The 22714-nt window shown below is 51.2% G+C and overlaps 2 protein-coding genes across 3 annotated transcripts; one reads left to right on the forward strand and one right to left on the reverse strand.

Annotated features, from left to right (window-relative positions):
* Window positions 1-1096: 1096 nt before the first annotated feature.
* On the reverse strand, window positions 1097-21104 carry LOC133349898 (coiled-coil domain-containing protein 142-like). Its single transcript, XM_061563749.1, has 6 exons — window positions 20312-21104; window positions 10496-10621; window positions 9247-9361; window positions 7326-7509; window positions 6429-6646; window positions 1097-3176 (listed from the first exon to the last, which is right to left on the reverse strand). The coding sequence occupies exons 1-6, from the start codon at window positions 20387-20389 to the stop codon at window positions 3019-3021; spliced, it is 879 nt and encodes a 292-aa protein (XP_061419733.1). The 5' UTR covers window positions 20390-21104; the 3' UTR covers window positions 1097-3018.
* Window positions 11306-18747, forward strand: LOC133349897 (tropomyosin-1, isoforms 33/34-like). 2 transcript variants are annotated; one of them, XM_061563748.1, is made up of 2 exons: window positions 11306-12383; window positions 18173-18747. In XM_061563748.1, exons 1-2 carry the CDS (start codon window positions 11585-11587, stop codon window positions 18328-18330), a joined length of 957 nt encoding a protein of 318 aa, XP_061419732.1. In that variant the 5' UTR covers window positions 11306-11584; the 3' UTR covers window positions 18331-18747. The 2 variants fall into 2 exon arrangements, with proteins under 2 accessions (XP_061419732.1, XP_061419731.1); XM_061563747.1 differs by lacking the exon at window positions 11306-12383 and adding an exon at window positions 13367-14356 and having other exon boundaries at window positions 18173-18298.
* Window positions 21105-22714: the final 1610 nt, after the last annotated feature.

Genomic DNA, 22714 nt, shown 5'->3' on the forward strand with positions numbered 1-22714 from the left:
CGATTGTTGCAACTCACTCTTCTACGGGATGTCTGGCAAAAACTTTCCCAAGCTGCGGCGTGTAGAACATAATCTGCCACGTGTCGTGATGAGTATTGCAAGATCCGACCATGTCCGTCTGGTGCTCACCGCGCTACATTAACTTCCTTGCCACAAATGATATTACAACGAAGTGGTTTATCATGTGAAAATGTATAGCAGCCAAATACTCTAAACGCGATTACAAGGGCTAATTAGAGTATTTGGAAGAGGATGAGGACGTGTTAACTCCAAATATACGGGCGTCAGGGTTGGGATCGAGCCCACGACCTGTATACCAGGTTAGGCAGTTAACAACTTGTAATGTTACACACTCAACACGCACAATGCAAATGTTCACATTTCCGTGTGCATCAAGCCGTCCACTCATGAACGTTAGACAGATGCCTAGGTGGCAAAGCATTAACGTTAAAGTGGCAGGCTGGGAAATCAGTGTCAGGGGCGAGCGCTGGGTGTGAGTGCGGTCGTGTGGGAAGAGTGGAGACGGGGGTTTTGTGTTGAGGTGAAATTAAAAATGAAGTGTACACACACGAAATGGAGAGCCACTTAGCATACTTTAGTACAATAACATGGGCAGAAATCATGTAGAATTAGTGAAAAAAAGAGAGAGGGGTTGATAATTTCAAACCCAGGAATGCAACCCTATTTCCCCTAAGGTATATTATTATTAGAAAAAAAATTTGTCCAACACGGTATTTCCAACCCCCTGCATTCGGCAAGGTCTGCCTGTACTGCAGTTTTGGTAATAAACCTGGGCTGACTGAGACATTTATCTGGGTTTGGTCTCCAGTGGAAAAGGTGGCGACCCTAACTCATCCACCCACATTCCCTCCACATTTAGAAATATGCGTTCAGATTATTTGGCTGCTATCATATTTGCACGTGATAAGCCACTTCGTTCAGCTATCATTTGTGCCCAGGTTACCTCTGAAATAGAGATAATAGTTTAGTATGCTTTACCTGGTAAAATAAAATAGTAAAAAAAATATAAACACGCCAAAATAGTATTCTTTATTCATTTATTTCGTCATAAAATGCACGAGTCATCAATCATAAATGTTTTCAAAGTAAAAAAGTTTAATCTGAACAAATAGGATGCTTCCTGATTGTGTAGGAACTGTGATAACCAGTGTTTAAATTCACAACAGCGAGCAACAGGTAGCCGGTATGAATCCCTGTGCAAAAGTAATTTCACATTCACGCTTTTATTTTAAAAAATTATAATCTAGCAATAAGGCTAAGTAGTGTGAGTTTGATCTCCTAGCCATATGACGCAAATGGGACAAACCGAACCTCAAAAGGTCAAAACTAAGCCAAACGCCAAGGCCCTTCAACACACTTGACAGGAAAAAAATATTTCCAGCATCATCCCATGCATCAGAGATGGACAGCATGGTTTAATGTATGTTTACGTTTAAGCCATTCACCTACAATTAGTCTAGCATGCAGTCAGTATCAATTCACAAATACACCAGGATGTCATTATAACGTGTTTGAATAGACTCAAGACACTCCTACAGTGTTATATAGCGGTGTTAAGTAAATATTGAACAGTCCAGGGCCAAGGACCGGAGCCCTGTGATTCTCCAGAAAAGGACAACAAATAGATTCAAATTTTTCCCAATACATATACAAAATTAGGTCGTTCAACGAGGTATGGATGAAATTGGTCAGATAATTTTTCATTAGAGTGATCTGGTTTGACCCGCTGAGTTTTACCTGAGTACCAAAGTAATTTTACAGTGCCTTCGTTTCTCTTGAGCCTGAGGAACTTTCTTCTGCTGCTGCTGCCAAAATATCATAGGTCTGTAAAGTGGTTACTCAGCCATCTGCCCCGTGCGTGTAGAATCTGGTTAACTTTACTCATCCCAGAATTTCCAGAGTTTTCTAGCACCACACCGTGTTCATTCTTGGGTGCTACACGTGAAAGACTATCCATCAATGGAGGAATTTCAAATCTATGTCCACGAAACACGGAGACGTACAACATACTTTTTGTACATTGTTGGGACAAATGAGGTGTGCAAGACACGTGAGTGGGGGGGGGGGGGCACACTTAAGTCACGTGTAGAATACCCATGTGCAGTGGCAGCAGGGTGCCTGTACACAACAGCCATGCATTTAGGCTGTGCAGTTGAAGTGTTCTTCACTCGTGCACATGTATTTCCTCCACACGCTCCGGTTTCCCGCATACATACTAAAACAAAGTCACCAGGGTTGAATATGACCAAGCAGTACACGCTAGCAGTCCAAGGCTTTGCTGAATTAAAAAAAAGTCTAAAGTCAATTCATGGGTCAAATCAAGCAAGTATGGGATTGTACTCAACTCTGATGATGGTCTTGAGCCAGTGTTGACAATTCTACATTCCCATGGTGGGGGGCAGTCTACCCATTGGACAATCACTATTGAATTTTCACAAAGTGGTGCTTATTTTATTTTCCCCCAGAGGAATGCTTGGCTTAGATGACCCCAGACTAGGATTTGACCTAATCACTTTCTTCTGTCAAGTGCTCTTAACTTACCGCAGCACCACCTAGCTGGACTGTTTTGCGTTTACAATTTGTTGAAATCGACCACGTTACAGCACACATGAGCCGCGCGCCTTCTGGGCGTGCGCGAAACAGTAGCGCGCCAACGCGCATCACAAGGATTCAGCTCCCCTTGTGCAGCAGGGCAGCCGTGGCCAGCGCCACCTCCTGACTTCTCCACACAGCCTCAAGGCAAGCCACACCTCGGGGCAATACACGTCCTCGCCACTGGCCAGTGGAAGTTCGCTCCGCAATTGGGCGGGGCTTCTCACCGTGCTTCCATCAGAGTAACACCGTTGCGACAGCGTGCAGTGTTTAACCCTCTGGTCGTTTGGCTGAAGAACGTGCTGTCCACCTTGGTGGTTGACGTGACTAAAGATCTCTGCTCCTCCTCGGTTGGATGATGCTGATGATGGAAAGTGCCTTCCCTCCGTCTCACTGGTGGAGGTGTTAAGGTCCATATCCCTGCTCCTTTCTTGGCTTCACGGCATCTGGGCTGGGCTGTGAAGGTTCGCTGGTCGGAGTGACCTGTGGGTCCACCGTGGAAAACTCCAGGTTCTCCAAGCCAAGGTCGCTGCTCATCTCCGGTGTGTGAATGCACGAACTACCTGCAATGGGGTCGTCATTGACACCATGCTCAACGTTTTATGAAGTTTAGGCAACGTATTATGTGAGTGGTATTTTGCATTTATTTAGGCCAGGGGTCGTAAAACTTTCAGAGAAGAAGAAGAGCCATTGTTTTTAGTTTTTTGTCTTTGACCAAAATAGTTCGAGAGCCAGATCACAAGCAGGGCGACTTGTACACAAACACAGCAGCAGGTATACAGCAGATGACAAACAAATTCTGACTTAAATAAACAAAACAGGTGATGGAATAAACTGCGTCTATTTAGTTCCCCCCCCCTCCTTAGCTATTCTTTCACAATAATTTGACTGTACATGTTGTCATCAAGATATTCAATAGTGACCAATTCCCTGCCATATTTAATCAATTATGTTGTCGGAAAATTATGTTTAAGATTTTTTTTTTACAAAAAACGGCTACCCGCATGGGGGGCAGCCAAAGAACCACAAGGGGGGGAGCCAAAGAGTCACCGCATGCAGCTCCGGAGCCTCAGGTTTCCGACTCCCTAATTTAGGGCAAGGGGGAAAAAGTGCAGCCTTGAAATTGCCACTGCAATGGCCCCTTATAGAGGGAACTCGAGTTCCTGGCAATCGAATAGTCTGGCCTACCAGTTGGGCGATAGAGTGCTCTGGCCTACCAGTTGGGCGATAGAGTGCTCTGGATTGACTCAGCCTTCCATACCTATAAGGTTGATACACTGAGTACTGTAGCACTTTCTGGGAAGTCGACAATGATTGTCCAATGGATGGGCTCATCACTGCCATATAAATGTAGAATTTCCACCATGCCCCAAAGAAGATCTTTGCACCATGCTCGTTTGAGCAGAAACAACGTTTGATTTTGACTTTGTTTTGCAGAAGACGAAGTTGAAATCACTAAAAAATAGTTCATGCAGAAACATCTGTGACTGAGATATTGTCAGGGTAATCGAGTTTTCAGGTCCATATGGCGTACACCCGTTTGAATAGGAGCAAAAATAAATTGTAAATTTTGACTTAAAGCTTTCGTGACTGAAGGAATTAATATTCTTTGGGTCTTTGAACCTATCTACGTGACTTTACCGAAAGACCCAAATAATATAAATTGTCAATTTGTTTGTGTTTCTCCCTTGTGATGGGACTTTGTAGGATGAACGTTGAGATTTATAAGGGTACGGGGTGATCAATAAGGTCTGAGTTGGTCTGTAATAAAATAGCCACTGATAAGGGGTTGACTGGTATGAAGTCGGATTAACATGAGATAAACGTCTTTCCAGGTAGACATTGTTTTCTTTAAGTAATTTTATTGAACAATTCATTCGTCGTGTGTGGTGAAGTAATGTGTCGGAACTTTCACCACTTCCAAAACAAAATCTCGCCAGTATTGAAGAGTAGACAATGGACTATAGAGGGGATCTCTAGAGCTCCCTCTAGTGTTGTCCCTTCCGCCAGCAGTTACATGAGCTAGCAATTGCAGGGCTGTACCTTGACATTTAATTCAATAGATCGTTTCCTATTGAATGCACGACTATAATCAGAAAACAAATGATAATAATTCTGGAATATTATAAGTGCAGACAATGTATCCGTCACATATCCATCTCTTATTGCTTAGTCAAAGTGTGAAGGCTCCTTGATTCCCCATGCAATGAAGGTAGTTATCGTTCCTTGCAGAACCGTGTCGCCGTCTAATAGACACGTGTCAAATGATGCTGTTGATTTCACCATTGCTATGGGATTATTATTTTAAACAACTTAATCCAATTGTTTAATATAGTAGTTTGCTTGCGTTAATATAGAAGTACCTTCAGTTTTAGTTGGTTGTATTAATCTAGAATTAATATCGAAGCCTCTCATGTTTTCAATACAATGTTTCGTTACTTATTTTATGTTCGTGTAATTTTAGTGAAGCGCCTTGAGTTACAGGAGCACATTAGATGACATCGGTATTTATTTACGCGGATAATACATATTCAACCTTCAGCTGTTTTACAAGAATGACAAAAATGGGAATTTACAGCCGTGAATAAATCAAAAACGTTCACAGACCGAGTAGTAACATCTTTTGGGTGGAGAACAACATTCAAGTCATGCACCACTCAAGCCACACGGCGAATTAGAACAACAATTCGCGCGGGGTTCGTTCACCACGTGTGCAAAAGCAGGGATATCTTAAGTCATGGAATGAGTTTTTAAAAAGCCAGGGAAGGGCAGGGCAGGGAAGGGCAGGGCTGTCCATAGGGAAGGGGGTGTAGGGCCCAGGGCAAACTCCACCTTGTGCCCCACCCCCGATGCCTTTCAAACTAAGTATTACATCTGACACAGTGACATCAAAGGGCGGGGCCCGGTGTGATCGCCTCGAACACGTTCCTTCGGAGTGGGCAGGTAGGAACTTGGTTGGACAGCGCATTCGTGCACGACAGACAGACAAATAATCCCTGGTGGGCAGTGTGGAACCTGTTGTTCGTAACCTGTATGTATAAAAGATAACTTGACTTTAGGTAGCCAGGCAGACAGCCCCCTTAACTATCGCCCCCCCCTCCCTTAGGCCCCTCCCCCCTTAGGCCCCTCCCCTGACCACCCCCCCCCCCCCCATATCCTCAGGCCCCTCCCCTGACCCCCCTTCCCTTAGGCCCCTCCCCTGACCCCCCTTCTGTTAGGCCCCTCTCCTGAGCACCGCCCCCCCATATCCTTAGGCCCCTCCCCTGACCCCCCCTCCCTCAGGCCCCTCCGCTGACCCCACCCTCAGGCCCCTCCCCTGAACCCCCCTCAGGCCCCTCCCCTAAACCCCCCCCCCTCAGGCCCCTCTCCTGACTCCCCCCTTCCTTAGGCCCCTCCCCTGACCCTCCTCCCTTAGGCACCTCCCCTCTCCGTACCCGGCAGTAGGTCTCCACCAATCAAAGAGCTGTTTACCTGACTCCCCCCCTCCCTTAGGCCCCTCCCCTGACCCTCCTCCCTTAGGCACCTCCCCTCTCCGTACCCGGCAGTAGGTCTCCACCAATCAAAGAGCTGTGTGTAAGGTCTCGACCAATCAAAGAGCTGTGTGTATTATATATTTATTTATGCACGACAGACAGACAGTCAGACAAACAGACAGCTAAATAATCCCTGGTGGGCAGTGTGGAACATTGTTCCTCCCTATATTATGCCATACCCTAGGGACGGCTCTGGGCAATTGATGGATTTAACACAGGGTGTGAATGTGTGTGCTGTGTGGTAGGTCTTCCTTTTGCAAGGGGTGCTTTGCAAAGACTCACAGCAGCGGCCACCGAGCAGATGTGCGGCGGCCATCTCCGAACGGGTCGGAGGGCGCCGCGGCTGCCGGAGGAGACAGCGCACGGCCTCCTCCGCCTGGAGGAAGACTGGCAGCGCCAAGACGTGACCACAGGGCACGGGGCCCAGGGCGCAGGCCTCGGAGGCCACGAAGTCGCGAACAGCCCACAAGTCTTGGCCCAGCTGCAGACCTCCCTGCACACTGGTGGGACGCCGCACTTTTGGTTCATCACCGGTGCCAGTCGGACGGAATATCAAGATGTCCGCTCTCCTCTCAGTGGCAGTGTTGGCGAAAGATAGTTTTGTTTTTAATGAAGCTCCGCTACTTGAAGTGTAGGTTCACCAAAATAGACGATTGGGATCTGCACTGTGTATGTTACAACAACAAATAGGTAGAGGTGCAGAAATGCAATTGTTTGTTCACACCACTTCTGGCGGTAGGGCCTCCAGATGCGGGAAATTAAGACAGCCTGTCTATAGGGTATTTGGCCTACTCTTCCAGACTGAAACAAAAAAAAACTTTTATTTTACCAGGTAAGTCCCATTGAGCTGTACTGCTCTTATTTCAGAAGCAACCTGGCCACAAATGATTGCTCAACGAAGTGGCTTATCATGCGGAAATTTAGAGCAGCTACAAACTCTAAACGGGTGATGTTGATTCTAAATGTGGAGGGAAAAACCGAAGGACCCAGAAAAAAATCCATGTGATCACAGGGAGAGAGAATGTGCAAACTCAGGGTCGGGATGGAACCCACGAGTTGCTGTATACCAGTCGAGGTATTTAACATCTCACCACTGTGGCCCCCGTGGTGAGATGTTGGCCAGACACCTTCAGCTGACCATCCCACAAACCCGATCCCTCCAAGTTTTTCCGCCGCTACCTGAAGACGATCCTGCTGCGCACAATGTGCTCCATCCAGGCGTGCAGCAGGGCGGAGCAGGCGAGGCCCATGGGCTGCGCCTGTCTGTCGACCTCCAGTGGCTGAAGAGCCTCGGCCACCGGTCGCAGAACGGTAGCCACCAGGGCCAGCACGTACGCACTGGGCCCCTCCGCACACCCAGCACCTATGGACGTGCGAAGCACTCAGTTCTGCAACACGGTTATGGGTTGTGCCGTGCGTTGAACAACAGAAAGGTAAAAGTGGACTTTATCTGTACGGTATTCCCTCACTTATTCACGAACTTGCTGTCCGCGATTTTGGCTGTCCACGAATCGCACCTGGAACTCTACATGACTGCATCGAGAGAGAGGAAAGCGAGAAAGAAAGTGATGAGATAAAGTGATGAGAGAGAATGTGATGCGAGAAAGTTTCGAGATAAAGTGATGAGATAAACTGAAGAGATAAAGTGATGAGATAAAAAGATGAGTGAGATAGAGAGAAAAAACTTCTCAAAGCTTTATAAGCATTTGCAGACATTGGATGTACGACATTCATAAGGCCAATATCATTTTCCACACAATTTGCAATTCATGAGCATCCTCGGAATGTATCTCTCGCGAATAACGAGAAAATACTGTACTGGTTTTGCCTTGTCATTTTTGTGACCGAGGTCACTGTTGCAAATGAGACTCTATCCTGGTCATGTTAATCTTTATTTTCTTTTGGTGAAAACTATAGTGTCCAGAAGAAAAAAAAAGCGTACAGCACGGATTTTTACTGGCTACACTGCTACCGTAGGACTTCTGCTACGCCTGCAACTGTTTAATGAATGTGTAGTGACGCAGATTGGAGACAGTAATACTTATTTTATTTAACAAGCACCGTCGGGATAATACACACCCTACGTGGGTGCACACTATTATAATTAAGACCGTCTATTGTCAGCAGCACTACTTAGTTAGAATAATTGGTAGGCTGTCTGACTAACAACACCCCGGGATGATGAAGATGGAGACGACGACGAGGAGATGGTGACGAGGACTAGATGTTGACGACGAAAATCTTGAACAGCACGACGGGGATCCTACTTCCAGCAACAGCCCTGAGCTCCTGCTCAGGGCATCCTCTGATACTCCCAGCGTGGCCTTGCTCCGCCCTGGCCACGCCCCCCTTCTGGAACCTACTAGCGGGTTCCCGGGGCTTCTGATGGGGCCCTTCTATGACCTTTCCCCGAGATGTCCCCCTCTGTATATATCGTGGCTTGCTGAAGCGAGTACTGCCGTTCACCGCAGTTACCCTTTTCTGCCAGCAGCCAGCGCTATACCACTAAAATGTGATGGTCTCTACATGACTCAATCATTTAAAGACTTGTGCCACCACACCCAGTCATTTTCTTTCGCAGCAATGGGGAAGTGTGGTTTAATTACGGAAGTGGACCAATATTTATATTTCGGATTTGTGCTACAGCGCCCACATACTACGCCCTACTCTTGTGGCCAATATCATTGCATCCGTCCATATCCGTGTTGCAGCACAGGCCACATTGATCACGTGGGCGGCTGAAGGAACCCAAACACTATAAAATCTGTCAAAACTGTTTCGGTGCTTCACAGCGACCGCAATGTTCTATGACATTCAGTGTTGACTCTTAACTTGCTCCTGTGTTCTGAACATTGCATATTAATGCTGCGTAAAACATCCTTTGCTATTAAAACTCAACGTTTGCCCAAGAGGCAATTATATATTACAATTTTGGAGCAGCACATATGTATGTATGTTGCATTTCTTTCGCACCGTGCATAGCCAACCGTGCTAATCGGAGGTAAGGACAACAAACTAATTTAAAAAAGCAGCTCTAAAGCAATTTGTTTTCAATATAGGTTTAGCATGACATAGGCATAGAGTCATTGTGGGCCCTTACTGAGATCGCTGCTGATCCTCCACTGCCTTCGGTCTGGCATGGTCTGCTCCAATGTCTCCCGAGACAGCTTTGTGCAGTCGCTCACAAAGTGCCGGAGGGCTTCATCCAACACGACCTGGAAGACATGTCAGTGCAGGACATTGCACGTGGATAAGCATGGGGCTGAATTGACCTCTTGCATCTCCCACGATTATCCAGAGGGTCTGACTCTCAATGTTCATTCAAAACCCTCAGAAGTGTTTTGTTGCTGGAATGTGAATCCGAATTGTGATGGCTCTTTTTGAATGACATTGGAGTGCCTGCTTGTTCATGGGGCATGCATTTCTTGTATTTGTATGCAGTAATTCTCGCTTTTTTTCGTGTCTTATCCCAATGTACAGTATATAACATATCCAGGTCTTGCTTACGAATATTTTTTGTATTGCTACCGCGCCCATTGTCAATTGACTTCAGCTTATATTTGCGGCTGCTTATTACACATGCATCACTCTGTAAAGCTTTTGATATAAACATAATAAAACCCAAGATTAAATTGGAAATATTATTTAAATTGCTTTAACATTAAAATATCTCTGTAGCACTGCTCTTGTTCTCAGTCCTGTAAACTGCAGTTATATAGCAATGGGATGTTAGTAATTTAATTGTAATCCACAGCCCATTTAAATCCACTGCTGGAGGAATGCCTCCCTATGCTTTGTCAATCATCGTGGTTACATGACCATATTTCACCATGTTGGTCAGTGCGGGTTGATGAAAGGAGCGGGCAGACACAATTCTCGGCCATGGCACAGTGTGCTATGAACCGCGTGACAAGAGTTCAATTCCCAGCGGCTGGGACTTGGAACGTCGGTCACCTGGTTCAAGTCACCCGTTGCACTGTGCCACAATGCGCTCACCACTGCACCACACCGCGTTGGCCCCAGTGGGCCTTGGTATCGTTCAAAATTAATTATGTAGACTTTATGGAGGCACTTGTAAAGGTGATTCAGCTGAAAGGTTTCACATTTTGGTGTATAGCCCTAGTTTTGACAGATTTTGCAAATTTGTGTTAAATTGTCAATCACTTTTAAAATCACCAGTTAAATAGAACCAATTTTAAATTCGTTTTTTTATTTTAAATATGAAACGATAATTTAGTTTAAAAAAAAAAAGATCAGCCACTCCAATTTATTTAAATATAAATAATGACACCAAAAACGTGAACAATAATTCGTTTTACAATAAAAAAAAACTGTGTCACCACATTTACCCCAAAATGTGCTGTTGATCGTTGTAGCTGCTGAAAAATCCTCTGTGACGTCTGCTGCTGCCTTTCCATAGCCTCGCACGTGGCTTGAGCCAGGGACAGAAACTCTGCACTCACTTCGATGAAGTCCTGGAACACAGCGCAAGCACGACATCAGCCAGCTGCGTGATGTTGGACACTGCGCCACAGCATCAGCCCAAGTTATGTTGAGGTCCGTATGTATACAATTCTCTAACAATTTGCTGCGTATGTTTGAATGTATGTTTAAATTCTTTCACACCGTACGTAGTCAACCGTGCTAATCAGAGGTCTGGGGGGAGGAGGGGGGGGGGGGAACAAACTAAAAGCAAAGTACGAATGTGCTACATATGTAATTTTTACAAATTGTTATGATGTATCATCATCATTACAAACCATGCGTAGATAGCCCATTTGTTTCCACTTTCCTCAATCTTGTGTCAATATGCTCAAGTGGTGCCACATCTTTCTGGCACCAAACTCTTCTTACGTCACAAAAACTCTTCTTACGAGCATATTCCTCTTCTTACGTCGTCGTCAAGCCATTATATGTGAGATCTTCATCTCTTTCCGATTCCTTCCTTTTTTCCGAACAACACACTTTTCATACTCTTTGCTTCTTTCGGTAAGTCACGTAGTTAGAAAATAAATAAATAACTAGCACGACGTTTCGATTGCAACACAAGCAATCATCATCAGGTGGGAAAATCACAGCAATATTTTTTTTTGCTGAAGTGGGAGAGAGATGCCGTGGAAAGAGGTTATATAGGTGTAGAGGAGTAGTGGAGAGTGGTGGCGTCGTGTGCGCTGTCAGGTGCGGTGACCTCACGGGACGTGGGGTCGCACGCGCTGGGCAGTGCACGTGACATCACCCCTCCGAGGGTATATAAGGGAGACCCCGTAACGTAAGCGGGGTCACTGGAGGAACGGGGATAGTGGAAGGGGTAAAGAGGGAACCAGGGATAGTGATAAGTGTTAATAAACCCTGGCGGAAGCCCCTAACTCAACCTCCGTCTCCGAGTACCTCCGTCTACGATACAACAACTGGTGTCAGAAGTTTACACCGTCGCCAACATGTATAAAGCGGGCGCACGGCGTAGGAACCCACCGGCACATGACTTGGAGGGTGCCGAAGGCGGAGAGGAGGCTCCAGCAGTGACCCCGGAGCCCGGGACCCCGGTGACGGTTCCCGTGGAGACGAGCGGGCCGGAGCGGGAGGAGTCGGCTGCGGGGAGTGCCAGCTCACCGCCGCCGCCAGAGACGGAGAGCGTCCCCGCAGCTCTGCTGCAGCAGCTCCTGCAGGCGGTGGGGCAGCTGACCGCCAGGTTGGCCGAGGTGGAGGCGCGGACGCAGCCAACCGCCCCGCACGCGGGACGGGAGCAACTGTCAACTGCCAACGTTGAAAGCGCCGCAGTTTTCCCAGCGACCGCTCCACCGGAAATGGCCGCCATGTTGGCTGCGACGCAATCCGCGGCGGCCATGTTGGCTCGGGAGCCATATGCGGCCGCTGCTACGGCTGCCATGGCGACCGCGACGCCGCGTCTCTCCACCGACGCGGCCGGGATTTCTCGGCACGCCGCTCCTGCGAGACCAGCCGCCGGCGACGACGCGGCTCTACATCAAGCTGCACCCGCCGGGGGGGCCCCAGCGACCGCTCCACCGGAAATGGCCGCCATGTTGGCTGCGACGCAATCCGCGGCGGCCATGTTGGCTCGGGAGCCATATGCGGCCGCTGCTACGGCTGCCATGGCGACCGCGACGCCGCGTCTCTCCACCGACGCGGCCGGGATTTCTCGGCACGCCGCTCCTGCGAGACCAGCCGCCGGCGACGACGCGGCTCTACATCAAGCGGCGCCCGCCGGGGGGGCCCAGGGTAAGTACGCGCGTGCCGTCCTCGCCGGGCCGCCGGGGTGGGCAGCGGCGGCTGCTGCTGCCCCGTACATCGCTGTGCCGCCGGAATGGGCCGCGGGTGCTGCCGCGGCTCAACCTGTCGCTGCGCTCACGGGGCCGGACACCGGCGATGCCGCGGCTCTGCACCTCGCCGTGCCTGCGTCCCTTCTCATGGATGACGCCGCAGCTGCGTGTTATTCTGCCGCGTCTTCGGCGTGGCCCATGGAGGCTGCAACGCCGTGGCGCCTCGCCGCGTCGCGAGAGGTTGCCGCGGCTGCGGCCGCTGTCCCGCACCTCGCTGCGCCGGCGGGGAGGGCCGCGGGGGCCACCGCGGCTCCGTGTTTTACCGCCGCGTCTTCGGCGTGGCCCGGGGAGGCCGCAACGCCGTGGTGCCTCGCCGCATCGCGAGAGGTTGCCGCGGCTGCGGCCGCTGTCCCGCACCTCGCTGCGCCGGCGGGGTGGGCCGCGGGGGCCGCTGCAGGCCCGAATTACACCGCCGCGTCTTCGGCGTGGCCCGTTGAGGCTGCAACGCCGTGGTCCCTCGCCGCGTCGCGGGACGACGCCGTGGCTTCGTACGCCGCCGCTGACCGGTGGGTCGCGAAAGCGCAGGCGCCTTCACACTTTGCTGCGTCTACGGCGTGGCCCATGGGGGCCGCAACTCAGCCACAATTCGCTGCGCCTACGGCGTGGCCCATGGGGGCCGCAACTCAGCCACAATTCGCTGCGCCTACGGCGTGGCCCAAGGGGGCCGCAACTCAGCCACAATTCGCTGCGCCTACGGCGTGGCCCATGGGAGCCGCAACTCAGCCACAATTCGCTGCGCCTACGGCGTGGCCCATGGGGGCCGCAACTCAGCCACAATTCGCTGCGCCTACGGCGTGGCCCATGGGGGCCGCAACTCAGCCACAATTCGCTGCGCCTACGACGTGGCCCATGGGGGCCGCAACTCAGCCACAATTCGCTGCGCCTACGGCGTGGCCCATGGGGGCCGCAACTCAGCCACAATTCGCTGCGCCTACGGCGTGGCCCATGGGGGCCGCAGCACCACCGCACCTTTCCGCGTCTTCGGCGTGGCCCGCGGGAGCCGCAATGCTGCCACCGCCGCAACACGTCGCGTCCGCTGGGTGGCCCGCAGGTGCCGCTTGGCTTCCACACCTCGCGGCGCCGCGCGGCCAATGGCAGCGCAGGTTACCCGACGTTGCGCCGTTTGTCGCGCAAGGGGGCGACTGGTCGGCCTTCCAGGACCGGTTCGACGCGGCATACATGTCGGTCGGCTGGTCCATGGAGGAGGCCTTGCCGGCGCTTCCGACCTGCTTGGACGAAAGGGCTCTGCAGGCCTTCAAGTCCATCCATCCGGCCAATCGGGCTACACTCCCGGCGGCCTATATCCAAATGGCCAACGTTTTTGAGCCGCCGTCCACCGCGCAGCTAAAGTTTTCATTGCGGCGGCGGGAGGAGGGGGAACTGCCGCTGGCCTTCCGCTGCTCGCTCCTGGCCCTGGCGCAGGCTGCATACCCTGACCTGTACGGCAGGGCACTTGATTCTATGGCCTTGGGGAAGCTGCTTGACCTGGCAAGGGAGCTAGGAATTGCTCTGTCGATCAACAATGATCGGCAGATCACATCCTTGGCGGTCGCAGAAAACATTCAGGCGCACCTCTCCCTCCGCCAACGGCCTCAGATGGCGGCGTGTGCGGGGATCCTGGCGCCGGACGGGGGGGACACCCTCGCGGCCCTGGCGATGCCCGATCGTCGAGGAAGGGGGACGGGTGGTCGCCGTCCGGAGCAGCGGGGGCGGCCGGGACCTTCCCGTCCACAGGAGGCGGACACGGTGGCCTGCTTCCGCTGTGGTCAGCGGGGCCACATTGAGCGGGGCTGCCGGAATGCCCCGGGGGCCTTTGGAAAAGGGACTCCACCTTCTCCCAGACCCTCCTTGGCATCGGGTTCGGGGCCCCAGGCGAGTCGCGACGCATCATCTGCGCGGCCGCTCCCTTCACCTCATGCATCTAGCGGGGCTAGGGCCCATCGTCATGGGGTTGTCCTCGAAGGGTCGGGTGCACCATCGTCATCACCCCCTCAATGGCCCAGACAGACCCGCCACTGGGATGCGCTTGCGCATAGGATGGTGGCGGCAGCTGCCGGCTCCTCAGCGGTGGCAGGATATGTGCAAGGGGTGCACGTTCGCCTCCTGGTGGATACGGGGGCGTCGGCCACCATTATTTCTGAGGCCATTTTTGGGCTGCTACCCCGCAGCGTGGGTCCATTAAGGCCGGTTCGCGGGGCTTGTGTCGCCGCGAACGGCGGCAGTTTGGGCATCCTGGGCCACGTTGTAGCGTCGGTTCGGGTTGACGAGATTGAGTTGGCCGGGCCGATTTTGGTCTCCAGGACCTTGGCAGTGCCATGCCTCTTGGGGACCGACTTTTTGTCTAGGATGCCCATCCGAATTCTCGTTGACCAGGGCTGTGTGGAAATGCCGTCAGGGAGGCGGCTGCAATTCCTACAATCACCTACCGTCCTGTCTCCCTTGGTCGCCGGTGTACGGGCCTTGAATAAAGTGCCGGTGACCGTACCACCGGCGTCACAAATCCTGATACCCCTTAGGTTGCGCAAACCGCTCGAAATGGGCTCCACGGAGACGGGTATCCTCCTGTCCCCGTCAAGCTACTTTTCAAGGACGAAGGGGTTGGTGGGCGCCTTGACAGCCGTGTCGGGGGGCCAGGACCTTTTTTTGCAGGTCCTCAATTCGGGACCCTTGCCGGTCATAGTCCCGGCCGGCGCCGTCCTGGCACACGCAACCCCGGCTCCTCCACCCGAGAGCGCTGCCCCGGATGGAGGGGTCGTGGCGGGCGTGATGCGCACGGGGGACCCCGACGCATCATGGATCGCCACGTTGTGCGACGAGAATGCCTCGTTGTCCTTCGGGGAACGTCGGCAACTCCGCGACCTCATCGAACGGTTCACCGATGTGTTCAGCCAAAGTAAGTTTGATCTGGGTCGCACTACTCTTTTGGACCACCACATAGACACGGGCGACGCGGCCCCCATTCGACTTAATTCCCACCGCTTTAGCCCAGCGGAAAAAGATCATGTCCGCTCGGCTGTCGAGGAAATGTTGGCGGCGGACATCATCTCCCCATCTACTAGCCCTTGGGGTGCCCCCATTGTGCTAGTCAAGAAACGGGACGGGAGTCTCCGGTTCTGCGTCGATTTTCGTAGATTGAACAAGATCTCGGTGGCTGATGCATATCCATTGCCTCGCATGGATGATTCCTTGGACGCCCTCTCGGGCGCGCGGTTCTTTTCGACTTTAGATTTGCTCTCCGGCTTCTGGCAATTGCCACTGGATGAGGCCTCTAGACCCAAAACAGCGTTCCGCACGCCCCAGGGGTTGTTCGAGTTCAATCGGCTTCCTATGGGTCTCCATTCGGCCCCGGCCACCTTCCAGCGTCTCATGGAGATGGTCTTGGCGGGGCTGCAGTGGGAGTCTTGTCTAATCTACTTGGATGACGTTATTGTTTTTGGCCGTACGTTTGGCGAGCACTTGCAACGCCTTGAGGCGGTGTTCGTCAAAGTGCGTGCTGCTGGCTTGAAATTCAAACCCCAGAAATGCCACTTGCTACAACCATCGGTGAGGTATTTGGGACACATTGTTAGCACGTCAGGTGTCGCCACGGACCCGGATAAAACGGCTTGTGTCCGGACGTGGCCGACTCCCACATCTGTCGCGGAGGTGCGTAGCTTCGTTGGATTCGCATCGTACTATCGCCGGTTTGTCCGCGATTTTGCGACAATTGCGAAGCCACTGCACGCCCTTTCCGCCAAAGGACAAAGGTTTCACTGGGGCGCGGAGGAGGAGGCGGCTTTTGCGGCGCTTCGCACGGCCTTGGCGGATGCGCCGCCCTTGGGGTACCCGGATTTTACGAAACCCTTCCTGCTCGATACCGATGCCAGCGACACGGGAATTGGGGCTGTCCTGGCCCAGGTGGTCGACGGGGTTGAGAGGGTGGTAGCCTATGGCAGTCGCGTTCTGTCCTCGACGGAACAGCGATATTGTGTGACCCGGAGGGAGCTTTTGGCCATAGTTTATTTTGTTCAGTTGTATAGACCATATTTGTACGGTAGGCTGTTTACGGTCCGAACCGACCACGCGGCCCTGCAATATTCGCTGAAGATTAGTCAGCCCTCGGGTCAGCTGTCTCGCTGGCTCGAAGTGCTCCAGGATTACCCTTTTGATGTAATCCATAGGAAGGGGACACAGCATGGAAATGCGGACGGTTTATCCCGATTGCCGGCAGGCGGCGGGTGTGCTTGCGCCCTGGGCTCTAGCCGTTGCAAGGCCCCAGGGGACGCCGCGGCCCAGTTGGTCGCGTCGGCCGAGGCGGACACCCCTCCAGGTGCGGCGTCGACCGCAGATTTCGGCCTTGGACTTCCCCGGGAGGTATGGTCCGGCTTGCAGATGGAGGATTCCTCTCTGCTGAAGCTACGGCGCCGTGTCGGACATAACGCCCGGAGCTTAGCTTCGTCGGCTGCCCCGGCGATCGCCGTGCATGACGGACTACTCATGCGTTGGGATGCCCAATTGGAACGCTATTGTGTGGTTGTGCCCACTAGCCTGCGTGGTAAATTAACCCGAGCCATTCACGAGAAGCTTATGCACCTTGGCTACCACAAGACCTTATTGACCCTTAAGCGGGACTATTACTGGCCGGGTGTTGAGGGTGACGTAGCACTGATTTTGAAGGGTTGCCACGACTGCGCGCGGAGGAAGGCCCCAGTTGTCCAGGACCGGGCCCCGCTGCAGTCCATCCGGGTTTCTCGCGTTAATGAGCTCGTGGCGCTCGACATTTTGGGGCCATTCCCTGCATCCCAACGGGGCCACAAATACCTCTTGGTGGGCGTTGAGTACCTCACACGTTGGCCCATGGCATGGCCTTTGGTCGATCAGTTGGCCTCTTCTATCACCGAGGCCTTCGTCCAGGGATACGTGTTTGACAAGGCGCGCCGGAACAATTGTTGACTGACCAGGGGCGGAATTTCTCGTCTAGGTTGCTCAAGGAGGTGTGTGACCTCCTTGGCACCAAGAAAATCCGCACCTCGCCCTACCACCCCCAGTCAGATGGGATGGTAGAGCGCTTGAACCGCACCCTTACGTCCATGCTGTGCCACCAGGTGAACACGTCCCAGTCAGACTGGGACCTGTTCGTCCCGGGGGTCTTGGCGGCGTATCGGTTGGCCCCTCATGCCTCCACGGGATTTTCGCCTTTTTATTTAATGTACGGTAGGGAACCGGAGCCCCCGGTGCACGTCCAGATGGACGTTGGCTCCTCCAAGAAGGGGTCGTCGGTGCCGACCCCTTTGAAGGTCGCACTTGACCGGCTGCGCGAGGCGCGACAGGCCGCTGCCGAGAATTCCGCAAGCCGGCAGGCGGCTAATGAGCGGCTGCCAAAACACCAGGCAGCTGGCCTCCCGTGGGTAGCGGGTCAAAAAGCGTGGCTGCATTGTCCCCAGGTCCCCGTTGGCACATCGGCCAAATTGCATCGCCCTTGGCAGGGACCAGTGGAGGTTGTGGAGGTCCGCCGGCCGCAATGCGTCCGGATTCGATTCGGTCGCAGGCAGTGGATAGTGCACCCGTCCCGGCTCAAACGTTATGTTCCATCTACCCTGGGGGATCCACCCCCAATTCCGGAGCGGCCGGCTGATGATGTATCCGGCGTGCCTGACCGGCCGGGTCTCGTTGACGGAGGTGACGTCCGACCTGTGTGTGTGCCCCCAGGCCCCTCCCGAGTGAGGCCGACAGAGACCCCCCAGGCACCGGAGGCCACGGCGGTGGGCCTGTTGCCCGCTGACGGCCCACCTGCACGGGTGGCGGACACCGCACGAGGGAGCGGGCCAGCAGCGCATACCCGCTCGAGGGGGGTGCGGCTCCGGTGACGGCCCTGATGGCCGTTCAGCGGGCCTAGCCCCTGGCGCCCGTTCGGCGCTATCCGGCGGATGAGGCCTTCGGGCTCTATTTGTTTTGTTTTTTTGTTGTTACTGTTCTGCTTGAAGGGCCGTGCTGCCCTAAGGTTGATTGCAGCCGGGTCGGCTGTTTTTTTTTACGGGGGGGGGTGATGTAGAGGAGTAGTGGAGAGTGGTGGCGTCGTGTGCGCTGTCAGGTGCGGTGACCTCACGGGACGTGGGGTCGCACGCGCTGGGCAGTGCACGTGACATCACCCCTCCGAGGGTATATAAGGGAGACCCCGTAACGTAAGCGGGGTCACTGGAGGAACGGGGATAGTGGAAGGGGTAAAGAGGGAACCAGGGATAGTGATAAGTGTTAATAAACCCTGGCGGAAGCCCCTAACTCAACCTCCGTCTCCGAGTACCTCCGTCTACGATACAACATAGGTAAGAGAGGGGGGAGGGGCAAGGGGGGAGAGAGGGGGGGCGTTGCGTGGACGCTAGGAGAGGGACGAGAAGCTGGACGGGGAGAAGTGGGCGGGGCTGGAAGTGGGAGGCCGAGAGAGCTGGGGATGTATAGGAATGGCTTTAAGTACAGTATTAACAACTATTTGTGTACTTTTTATGTCACTAAATTACAGTGACAAACAACACGAAGTATGATTTACATTGCAAAAATCTGTTCATGAATTATCTTTATTTGATTCCAGTTGCTACAAATAAATTGACGTGTACTCCTAATAAAAAAACATTAACTGCTGCAATATCTCTTCTGAGAATAATCACAACTTTTGAAATGTTTTTTAGAGCCTGACAGCTCCCACCTTAATTATATTCTAAAAGACTGCCTGTAAACACACTCTTCTTGAAATTGTCTTTTCCGAGACCAAGGTTCTCTACAAACCTCCTGGCTACCATCAAAGGTTTGTACACGAAGCCATACAAATATACAAACACAGACATAATTTCTACCGTGATGATGGTTACAAACTGAGTAATCATTGGAAAGATGTGATTAACCATGCAAAAAAGATTTAACTATACTTATTTGGACCATCTTATTTGACAGACAACTATTACAGGTTATTGATAGACAACCAGGCTTGTTTTACCAGGTTTATTTTTTTCTTTTTTCACACTATTGTTATGTAGGCCAGGCTTAGTCACAAACCGTACCTCTCCATAACAAAGGCTCAGCCTCTTAAGCCTCACCTTACCATATTAATAAAAAGTGTGCCGTAGTTGGCCCTTCCCCCCCTCTCCAACCATTATATATACGGAGTGGTAGCTCTTGTAATCTCTCATTGACTTGATACAGCTGTCGTGGCTGTGACGGTTCCACCTGAAGACGGAAGCTTGTGTTGCCTCCGAAACGTCGTGATTTTTATTTTATTTTACTTTTATTACTTTTAATGTTTTACCTACGTGACTTTACCGAAAAAACCTAAGAATATGAATCCTTGCAGTCACGAAAGCTTCAAATATAGAAACACTGCACGTGGCTAAGTAAAGCTACACCCGACAAAAACTACAAATTCAGAGGAAATGTTTTTAAAACACCCTCGTGTGCTCATCTATGGCTAATATCTGATTCAACTCTTGTCTAAATATCTGTTTTTTTTGTTTCAAATGTGGTGATCCATGCTAACCAACCACACACTCACTGGCCTCAACATCGGGTTGTTGGATATTGATGAGATCACGTGTGTGAAAAACCCAGATGCATCGGTAAAAAAGTTCCTGCAGGAAGTGGCAGTACAGAAAGTTGTGTTTTTGGCCTATTTGTGCAGAGTTTGAGGACCCAATTTATGAAACAATTTTTGCCAAAGACTGCCACTACTATATTTGACAGAATGAAGGCCATTTATGCGAAAAACAGACCATTTTCACACTTTAGGAACAAGAATATCATTATTATTATGCAGTGTAGTTACTTCTTAAGTAAAATTGGTTTAAGACATTAAGTGCATACCTTGAGATCGCCCTGTGTGATTACGAAAAATCTCTGCAGGGACCAAGTAGCCAGAAAACGGGAAGCTTGCGTTGACATCCAATGGGACGCAGACGTCAGAGTGGCGACCGCTCGTTCAGTGATGCCCCGCAGGACCGGTTCACTGGCAACTGGAGCGTGTTCGTGACTGGTGAACCTTTCTAGAGGAAGCAAAAACTACCTTTGTGAGGTGAACAGTGCAGCCCCTTACAATTGAATGTAATGTCGATGTTGCCTGTTTTGAACCGGAGGAATTATTCTTAGTTTGGAAAAGGAGTATTAAGCCCAATTAGAAAACGATAAGAGGGGTGATCTGGTTATTTGACGATTGTGGACAGGGCTGCACACTGTGTAACAATTTATTTTTTTATTTATTTTGATCCTGGGTAGTAAGTGTTATTTCCTAATTTCTTATGCCTCAAAAGTACAGAACATGGCCATTATTCCCCACAAACTTTGCTTTTGTGACCAGGACAGTGATATTTTGAAATTTACCTATTTTCCAGAACATTGCAGATATATTCAGTGCAGAGTAAACTTGGAGTAACTTCTAGAACATTATAGAACTTTCCAGTAATATAAATAGTAGTATAAATACAGGGGCATTAAGCCCACTGATTCAGTTTAGTACCAGCTGCCTAAGTGGATACATATCTGCCTTTTTCTGAGATGGCATCAAGAGGCTGCAAGCATCTGGCAGACGCATTTTGCTATGTCTGTGGCCAATTTATCAAGACAAGAGCGAAAGTACTCTCTGGAAGTATCTGCTAAGATGTGTGAGGCCTACAAGGCATATTTCGGCATGCTTGTCGGGGATCAAGACAAACCCTGGGCACCTCATTTCACCTGCGAGCAATACAAAAAACACTCTGGAAGGTAAGATGGACAATTGTTGCTCGGAATTTTATGTTATAAAATTTGTTAAAACTTTTTTAATTTAAAAAGGTTTTTAATTTGAAAATGTTTTACAATTTTTAATGTTATTGAAAAAATATATCATATATCAAAAATGTTGTGAAAATCTCTTACACATTAATCATGGGTGAACTAAATGTATTTTTGTAGGATGGTACAGAGGGGAAAAGAGATCCATGAAGTTCGCTATCCCAAGAATTTGGCGGGAATCCACTGAGCACTCACGCAACTGCTACTTCTGCATGGTGGACCCTTCAAAACGTCGGACTGGCAAGAATGCACCTGCTATCACGTATCCGGACCTTCCTTCATCCATCACCCCAGTGCAATACTGCCATGAGCTCGCCGTACCCACTCCTCCGGAGAGAGAACAGCCATCTTTAGAAGAGAGCAGCAAGTCAGAGAGCGAGGAAGACGTAGATCCAGATGACAATTTCAGAGGTGGAGCTGAGGTGAGAAACCCATACTACCCCAACCAAAATACCTCAATGGCTTGATCAGAGATCTTGGTCTCACCAAGTCCAATGCCGAGCTTTTGACGTCGAGGCTCAAGCAGTGGAACTTGTTGGATGAAAATGTGGAAGTCGCAGATTAGAGGAAGTGTTACCAACCTTTTTGCAGCTTCTTCACCCGTTAAGATGGGCTCTGCTTCTGCCACAATGTGACCAGTCTGTTCGAGGCAATCGGAATCGCCTATAACCAGAATGACTGGCGCCTCTTCATTGACAGCTAATCCAGGAGCCTCAAAGCCATGCTGCTTTATCATGGTAACAAGTACCCATCTCTTCCCCTGGCTCACTCGGTGCACCTCAAATAGGATTACAACAGCATCAAGACCTTGCTGAACGCCTTGAAGTATGATGAATATAGCTGTGAGATCATCAGAAACTTCAAAATGGTGGCATTCCTGATGGGTCTACAAGGCGGTTTTACCAAGTGTTCCTGCTATCTTTGCCTTTGGGACATTAGCGACACCAAGGCGCACTACCACAGGCGGGACTGGCCACAGCGTACCGAGTTCTCTGTGGGGAGGAACAACGTCAAGTGGGAGCCACTGGTGGACCCCTGGAAGGTGCTGATGCCACTACTACACATTAAATTGGGCCTTATGAAACAATTTGTCAGAGCTGTAGATAAGGAGTTGGCAGCCTTCAAGTACCTTCAAGACTTCTTCCCTAAGCTGTCTGAGGCAAAGGTCAAAGCCGGTGTCTTCGTCAGACCACAGATGAAGAAGATCCTGGAGTGCAATGCATTCCCCAAGAAGCTCACTAGTAAGGAGAACGCGGCTTGAGACAGCTTTGTCGCAGTGGTTCGTGGCTTCCTGGGCAATCACAAGGTCGAAAACTATGTGGAGCTGGTTGAGAACTATGGCACAATGGGCTGTAGGATGTCCCTCAAAGTCCATATCCTTGATGCTCATCTTGATAAATTCAAGGAGAACATGGAAGCATACTCGGAGGAGCAAGGCGA

Source organism: Lethenteron reissneri, chromosome 32 (assembly GCF_015708825.2).
Source record: "Lethenteron reissneri isolate LAM-NWPU_2019-01 chromosome 32, ASM1570882v1, whole genome shotgun sequence".
Classification (NCBI taxonomy): Eukaryota; Metazoa; Chordata; class Hyperoartia; order Petromyzontiformes; family Petromyzontidae; genus Lethenteron; species Lethenteron reissneri.

Excerpts from the sequence above, each read along its gene's own strand:
- LOC133349897 (XM_061563747.1), top strand. The coding sequence starts at position 13,382 with ATGGGGGCCGCAACTCAGCCACAATTCGCTGCGCCTACGGCGTGGCCC.
- LOC133349898 (XM_061563749.1), bottom strand. The coding sequence starts at position 20,389 with ATGTCAACGCAAGCTTCCCGTTTTCTGGCTACTTGGTCCCTGCAGAGA. Across the intron at positions 7,510-9,246 it reads GAGGATCAGCAGCGATCTCA|GTGCTGGGTGTGCGGAGGGG; the intron begins GTAAGGGCCCAC and ends GCACGTCCATAG. Across the intron at positions 6,647-7,325 it reads CGCAGCAGGATCGTCTTCAG|TGTGCAGGGAGGTCTGCAGC; the intron begins GTAGCGGCGGAA and ends GCGTCCCACCAG.